General features: G+C 39.1%; 1 protein-coding gene across 1 annotated transcript in view; it reads left to right on the plus strand.

Annotated features, from left to right (window-relative positions):
* The window catches only part of IQGAP1 (IQ motif containing GTPase activating protein 1), a 66,857-nt gene that overhangs the window by 14,946 nt on the left and 44,110 nt on the right, over positions 1–7,801 (plus strand). Inside the window, exons 2-4 of the mRNA XM_026855847.1 lie at positions 4,845–5,001; positions 5,377–5,454; positions 7,106–7,182. Of these exons, the coding sequence (XP_026711648.1) occupies positions 4,845–5,001; positions 5,377–5,454; positions 7,106–7,182 (312 nt within the window). The remainder of the gene's footprint in view (positions 1–4,844; positions 5,002–5,376; positions 5,455–7,105; positions 7,183–7,801) is intronic.

A 7,801-nucleotide genomic window follows, 5' to 3' on the forward strand; every position in this document is an offset into this window, starting at 1 on the left:
GCCTGCCTTCAGCAAGATTGGAGGAATTCTTGCGAATGAACTTTCTGTGGATGAAGCAGCATGTAAGGAAAAAATGGGAGTGTTGTTTTGTGTGATTATTCAAATCGGCAGATGATTTTTTTTTAAAGTGTTGGGTTTAATGCCTCCTGTTGTAAGACAGTACAGGTCTTTTGGAAGACTGGGAGGAGGGTTTTCTTCCTTACCTTAGGTGTTTTTATTTTTTCTTTTCTTTCTGGAACATGATGATTTGACTAGCTAGAGTACACTACTAGGAAGTAGGCTGCTGTTCTTTGTCAAGAACACAAAGCCATGATGGAGTGAGAGGTACTTTGATAGTTCTGCTTTCCAGTTAATTTGCAGATAATTATTCTGCTCTTTCCAGTTAAGTTCTCACTTTTTAACAGAGCTGTTGTGTTTGGGGCTAACTGGCAAACTGTGACTTGTTTTTCAGTACATGCTGCTGTCATTGCCATTAATGAAGCAATTGACCATCAGGTTCCAGCTGACACTCTTATGGCAATGAAGAACCCTAATGCCATGCTAATAAATCTTGATGATCAACTGGAATCCATTTACCAAGACACACTCTACAGAGCAAAGCAAGACAAGATGGAGAATGCTAAAAACAGAGTAGGTCAATTCTTCTTTCAAACCATCTATTTGCATGCATTGCAATTCTGTATTGCAGTGTCCCATTTCAGGTGAGAGTGTTTTCAGCTGTGCTAGGGCCCAGTCATTTTTGTGTAAAGTTTGTCTCAGCCATTCCAACCAGCTACTTTTTTTGCTTGATCGAAAGTTTCTACACACAGGGACTTTGTAATCTGGACATTCAGAGCAGAGGATTCAATTGTCCATGTTGTAAATTTTATGAAGGATTTTGTGAGACATTAATTAGGAAACATATTCCAGTTTTGAGGGTTGGGAAAGTCTAGAAGTGTGAGTGAGAGTTGGGGAATGAGAAGCCAGCAGAAGTTGGAAAAATCTGGTGTGTTGCCCGTTTCCTGCAGAAAACCACTCCCTGTTGTGGGAGGGCTGTCAGCAGGAACATAAAACTATTTACTGCTGTTCATTTTTGTGAGTGCTAGTTCCCAAGATACCTGTAGTTTCCCTTTTCTATTCCCACTGCTTCCAGGCTCTCCTGAAATCCCCTCCATTGTGTCTGTTGGAGACGTCTGGTTGCTGACCTGTTTCTGTGATGAGTTACTGTGGCAACCTTATTGAAAAGCTTCATGGCACTTTTTTCTTGCTTGTGTTAGCTTTTCAGAGGTGTCACTTCTGCTGCTTGGAGCTGTAGAGAAGCCAAGTGTGAGGAAAAGGCTTTTCTGGGCAAAGGGGATGGGTCTTTGAGTAGTTGTTTGCATTCAGATGGAAGAATCAGTAGAACAGAGATTTGGGGACTGTAGAGGTGGCTGATTGATTGTAGGTACTTTATGATGAGGAGCTATGGAATGTCAGTGAGGTTTTTTCTTTTGAAATAACTTCATATTTTTCTGTGTAATCTGGAGAGGAATGCAGATACTTGAAAACAATCAGAATAACCAAAGAAATAGCAGTGAAATCAAGCTGTTTGTAAAACCTCTATTGAATGATGAGTATTTTTTCAACAGTGAAGTTGTAAGCATAAGTCTGCTGCAGAATCCACAAATAGGAAGACGGCATCAGCGATTAGATCTTTAAAAAAACCTCAGAAGCGCAAGAGGGATGAATTAAAAATTTGAGGACTTTATGCTGTGTTTGCTCTATAGGTTTTTAGATGCTCCTGGAATCACTACAGTTGATTTTAACTTGTGCTAATAGAAAAGGCCATATGAGGATTAGTGGCAGCTGAGCTAAATAGATGTGTACGTTTCAGCAAATACAGACTTAGAAGCAAAGAACAAAGCACTAGTGTTATGCCTTTTCCTGTTGTTTTAAGAATGCTGGCTTGTTCATCTTAAAAGGCAGATGGTTGCTTAATGTACTAGGAGACTGCATTGTACACTAATGTTTCAAATAGAGAGGAATGGAGGAGTAATAGGTTCAGACAAGAGAACTTGACTGGCGTTCCCCTTGAATTTCAGTAGTGAAGATGTATTTTAATCTGAAATGATGTTTTAGCAAGCATTCTGTTTATGCTAACAGACATGAAGATGGAGGAGCTGTGGTAGAGTAACAGGCTAGCTCTGTGGTAGATTAAAAAAAGTAAACCTTAGAGATAGTTGAAACTGAATACAGACAAGATGATTGTCTAAGACTGTGTATCTGCACTAATCAAAGTTATCTTTCCTTTGACTCTTAAATATTGCAGCCTTAGGAGATTTTAATTTTCTAACACTTTCTAACTGTTGCCTGTCTTCTGTAATCAGAAATGCAGTTTATTGCCTTCTCAGGAGAGATGAAAAACTGACCATGGTGAATTTTAATGCATCTCATCTCTGTTGTGTACTATTACAGTGTTCTGTATTAGAGATCAACAGTAGACTGTGCAAAAATATCCCCAAAATGCAAATTACGTTTCATATTTTTAATACTTCTGTTCTAAATTTCTGTAAAGAAATCATCATGTATTTTTTTTCCCTTAAGGTCAGAAAGAACAGGTGCTTATTCTGTCATCTTCTCAGATATTGCAGGTTAAATATTTCTTAGCTCTTTCCATTGAGCCTTGCATGCTGGGCTGAACATTGGTGGTTCAGAAGTCGATTGATGTGTAGTTCATATGCTGCCTTAGATTTGCTGCTGCTGTTTATCAGAAAAGATGGATCAGACTGATGTCAGCGGCTACAGTTCCAGTCATCTGATTTCAGTCTGTTACCAAAGGACTGTCAGAGCACCAAGCTGCTTCTCGGACGTTATTTCAACAAATTGAATGTACTGCATTGTTCAGGCTTCTCACTGTGAAGTATAATCTTAGCTAATCAAAAACTTCTTTCCTGTCTTATTGCTGCTCTCCAGTTTGAAAAAATGCAGACCACAGTGACAAGGTTAGTCTCATAAGTGTTGTGTAGAATAGTAGTGCCTGACTTCACTGTTCCCCTTTGTATACACCCTACAATAACATTAGGTCTTGCAGCTTTAAACTATGAATTAATTATGTCTACTGTACTCATTATGCTTTTTTCAGTGTCACGGTTCTCTTTTAGGATACAAACCCCGGTCTGTAGATAAACCAGATCAATGACGTAATATTTAACCATGTTTGAAGCCTAGGTTATTTGAACAGTCCTGTTCTAAGCCGTGACCACCTGTGTGCTAATTATAAGTTACAGTTATGCTAACAGTGGTGTTATCCTTTAATTATCTAATTTTGTCAGCCTCTGTTTTTGTGTTTACTTCCTGGAAAACTGAAAGAAGGGCACATAGCATGCATCTATGCCAAAATGTCTTAGAAACAGCACTGTTCAGTGAATCTCCGTGTCAACACTGCTTGGAGATGTCTGTTCTTAGTATGTATGAGCTATTTTTTGTATGTATGTACAGTGCTTGATTTTAATCAGAGTATTACGAGTCATGAGGCCTCAGACCTTGCAAATGTGAAAGTCTGCAGTTTCAGTTGGTCAGGAACCCTGTAGTTTTCCCAGGTGTGTTTTACAGAACTGATTTCTGTGAAGTTGTGTTAATTTACTACCAGTTATTCATCTAGTACAGTGTTTTTCTGTTATTTTGCCTGGATTAATACGGAGCTAAATAGTTGACAGTTATGTATGCATTTGAAACAGTATTTAGAATATTAAAATTCTGTTCATTGGGTTCAAGCAGGATCCTCTACTCGCTTGTCTTTAAGATCAGTTCCAGTAACTTGGATGACTCATCCTCATGAGCCAGATTATTAACCCTGTTTATGTTACGCTGTCAGCTCTCTTATAATATGGGCTAATGCTATAATGGCTATAAGGCTGCTGTTGTCTTGAAAGCTGCTTCTCTGATCTTTATTGATCCAAGGCTCATCCCTTCTGTAAGACCTTTAGAGTTTGTCCGCAAGTGAGGCATGATCTAAGGAAAATGTTTTAGGAAGTGGCCCATGGCTGTGCAGCTACCTTTCTCGGAGAACAAAGCAGGCAGGGAGCCTGTCATCTCTGGAAGAAACTGCATAGCTGAGTGTGCAGTATACAGCCTCTGGTAGCGCTATATAGAATAAATATCAAGGTGCACCTCTGTGTTGAGAACAGTGACTTTTCAATTATTTTCTGTTGTAATCTTTGTTTTTGTCATGAGGATCCATGACATCATTAAATAAAATGGAAGGAAACAAGGGAAAATCAGTTGTTATGGGGAGAGGAATGCCTGTTCTATTTTTTTGTACACCCACCCCACCCCACCCCCCCAGATTTTGAAATTTATAGTAGAGAAAATAGAATGCCTGTTCTATTTTTTTGTGTCCCCATTTTTGAAATTTATAGTAGAGAACATATATAGGTTGGGAAGGTAGACTTGATGACAACATTGTAGGGTGTCTCTATGAAATTAGCTAGAAGAGCTTGAATAAATGGTACAAAGTCATGAAATAAATAGCAAATACTTAATGAGAGTAGAGTAAATAAATGCTTGTGAGATAAGCCAGTAGTAAAGAGGAAGATTTAAGTTAGTTAAAAGGACGGGTTGGCCACTAGATCTAGACCAGTAACAGCTAAAGGAGAAATATGACAGTGAGGTGGTATCTTAATTACTTGTGAAACTGGCTACTGGACTCCGTACTTCTCCTTGATATGTTGTCTGAAGTGTTACTGAGTAGCATTTTAACAACACGGATTGTGAAGTAAGTAGTATGCTAGAGTATGACAGCAGCAGCAGCATGTAACGTCTGTAACGTGGGGTTTTGTTCACTGTTTGGACTTGTGTGACCAATTTTGTTGTTCTTGCACTTCCAGATGGATGGAGGCCTGTCTGAATGAGGAGCTGCCTCCCACAACAGAGCTGGAAGAAGGATTGAGAAATGGAGTCTACCTGGCCAAGCTTGGAAACTTCTTCTCCCCTAAAGTGGTTTCTGTGAAGAAAATCTATGATAGGGAACAGACTAGATATAAGGTGAGAGCTGTTTGCCATGGATTCTGCTTTAGGTAGACATCTAAAACAGAAGACTGTGCATGTGGACTTACTGTGAGCAAGTAAGCAGAAAGTTAGTTTATATTAGTATTACCTGAGAAACTCTACCTTCACGCTAGAACATTGGTTAAGGGGTTGGGGGGGAGGGTAGACTCTTAGCTTTATATCTGAGCTTGCACTCATGTGAAAGAACTTGTCATAAATAATCAATATAATAATAAATAGAAGACTTCTGACTTCTTTTCTGATAGAGTACTGTTTTCTGTATCAGTCTTCATGAACCTCTGCTGTTCTTGGCAGCTGTGATATTTTGTTTCTTAATGGCCTTCCTCTTGTTCCTGCCTGTTTTTATTTCAGGCAACCGGTCTCCACTTTCGGCATACAGATAATGTAATCCAGTGGCTGAATGCTATGGCTGAGATCGGTCTCCCCAAGGTAATTTCTGTGTTGTACATGTGGATAAATAATCTCCAAAAAGCTTTACATTCCACAGAAGCATTTGCTGTTGTACAGAATCAGCAGGCTTCATGTAGTTAATTCTCCATTTTCTAGATTTGTGTCCCTATAGAAATTCTCTTCTAAAACTTGCTGAATGATTTCATTCTGCTGAATGAAGTGTGATTAGGAGTAAAGGAGTTCCTCCTCTGTACCATATCTTTAATGTTGCTAAGCTTGCATAACATCTGCATTACGTTGTTCTTGCCATACATTCTTTTGAACAATATCTGAGCTACAGTTTGATTGTGGAAGTTTTTTTTTTAGAAATCTGTGCTAAAAGTAGCGCAACAGAACTATGTTCTCCTTTTCTTCAAATTTCCCTACCAAATACATCAAGTTAAAATGTTCCTGGTGTAGTTTAAGCCAATATAAATTATTAGCTTCGCTAGGAGAATGGCCACATAAACTGCTCTGAGCTAATAAATACTGTGGTCTGAAAATACACAAAACTGTTGTAGTGTTGTGCTGATAGTTAAGTTGCATACGTGAATAATGAGTAAATTTTTTTAATATGGATTTTCTTTTCTTGTAAGCAGTGTTATGCTTAGTCCCACCAAAACCATCATTGCATAGTTTAATCTGATGCATGTTTTGTTTTCATACGTGCTTGCAAATTAAACACTTTTTTGGGCAAAGTTTTTCAGATAACTTGTTGAGATCTATTAGTTTAGCCTTGCTGGGATTTATGATGATTTTACAGGAACAAATTTTGGATTAGGAAATACTGAAATATGTTGTTAAGGTTGTTAGGTAAAAATGAATGAGGAGGGAGGTGACAGAAGTGAAGTGCCAGGTATGAGGCAAGATTTTCAGATGTAAGCGGGTTTTTTGGGGAAAAAATCACGTGAGGACATGTTAAAGAAACTGGGCTGGGGTCCAGTACATTGACAGAGAGATATTGCTGCTTTCAGTATTTTCCCATGCAGAAGAGCCAGGGAAGTGATGCTGTGGAATTGTGAGGGTCCTTCAGTTCCTCTTTCTTTTACAGAAAGAGTGATGCTATTTTGTGCTTATAGGCAACAGCAAGGAGCCTTCCAGTAACGAGAAAGTAACATACTTTGTCGGCACTCCTGAGCGGATTGATGCTTCCAGTACTTCCCCTTTGTGTTAAACTTTGCATTTGAGACTGTCTGAAAGCTTTTGGCTTCAGCTAACTGAAAATGTAGTATGCAGAGCACCTCAGTGCTGGTCTCAGTTACCCTTTGTCACTGTCTCTTCTCTTGCTTCTCAACCCCATTTAGTCCAAACAAAATCTTCATTTTTCTCTTCTGTTGTATTTTTTTATTTCTTGGCTTTCACCAAAGTCCTCGCTAATAACTTATGACCCAGTATCTTGGTGGGCACATAGAAGAGTGTACTCATCTGTGAGTGTAGAACTTGGGCAGGAAAAGGGGACCTCTGATTTGGGTGGTAGAAGCAAAAGGAAGGATTTCAGATAGGACAAATGTTGGGCCAGGGCAGAGAAGCTTGAAGAGTTGTTCCATGGGCTGTTTCATTAGTGTACTGCAGAAGAGTTGGGCTTATCATAGTTAATGCAATTTGGCTAGATAGAGTATGATTCAGACTGCTAACTTTGTTTTATCTTTAGATATTCTACCCAGAAACTACAGATATCTATGATCGCAAGAATATGCCACGCTGTATCTATTGTATTCATGCACTCAGGTAAGGCTTGCTAGGCAGAAATTTAATCACTTCTGAAATCTTCTGCAAAGCTGAAAGGGAAGAGGGGAGAGAGCTTGAACTGAAGGATGAGGATGAATTTTCTGGCAGAACACTCTTATCGGGTCAGAGCAAAGATCCATCATGAGGCGAGTATTTTGCCTTGGGCAGTGGCCAAATCAGAGACTGAAGGAAAAAGATCCAGTCAAGTATGTTGTGATGACTACCTTCGCATCCCAGTTCTCACCCTCCCTCTCTACTGTTTTAGGCAGAGCTAAACATTTTGAGGCTTCAAGTAAAGCCTGAAGCCTTAAAAGGTGTTTGTGAGAAAGGAAAATACTCTTTTGTCTAGGGCTCAGTCAGATCACTGAATGAAAGCCAGTGTGGTCATAGCATTGTACTGCACTATGTGTATCTTGATGGCCAAAGTAAATGATCAACCAGGAACTATTGTTGAAAGGTCTCTTAAATGTTAAAATATCACGTAGACTGAGTAAGATAATCCCAGTGCTTGAGAAAACTGGGAGGATTCATTTGTTGAAGCTTTGCTCTTCAATTTGACAGGATGGCACATTGTGTGTGGTGTTTGTAATTTTGGGGTTGTTTGTTGTGTGGTTCCTCC

The sequence above is a fragment of the Athene cunicularia genome (genome assembly GCF_003259725.1).
Source record: "Athene cunicularia isolate RWA chromosome 10 unlocalized genomic scaffold, athCun1 chr10_part1, whole genome shotgun sequence".
Classification (NCBI taxonomy): Eukaryota; Metazoa; Chordata; class Aves; order Strigiformes; family Strigidae; genus Athene; species Athene cunicularia.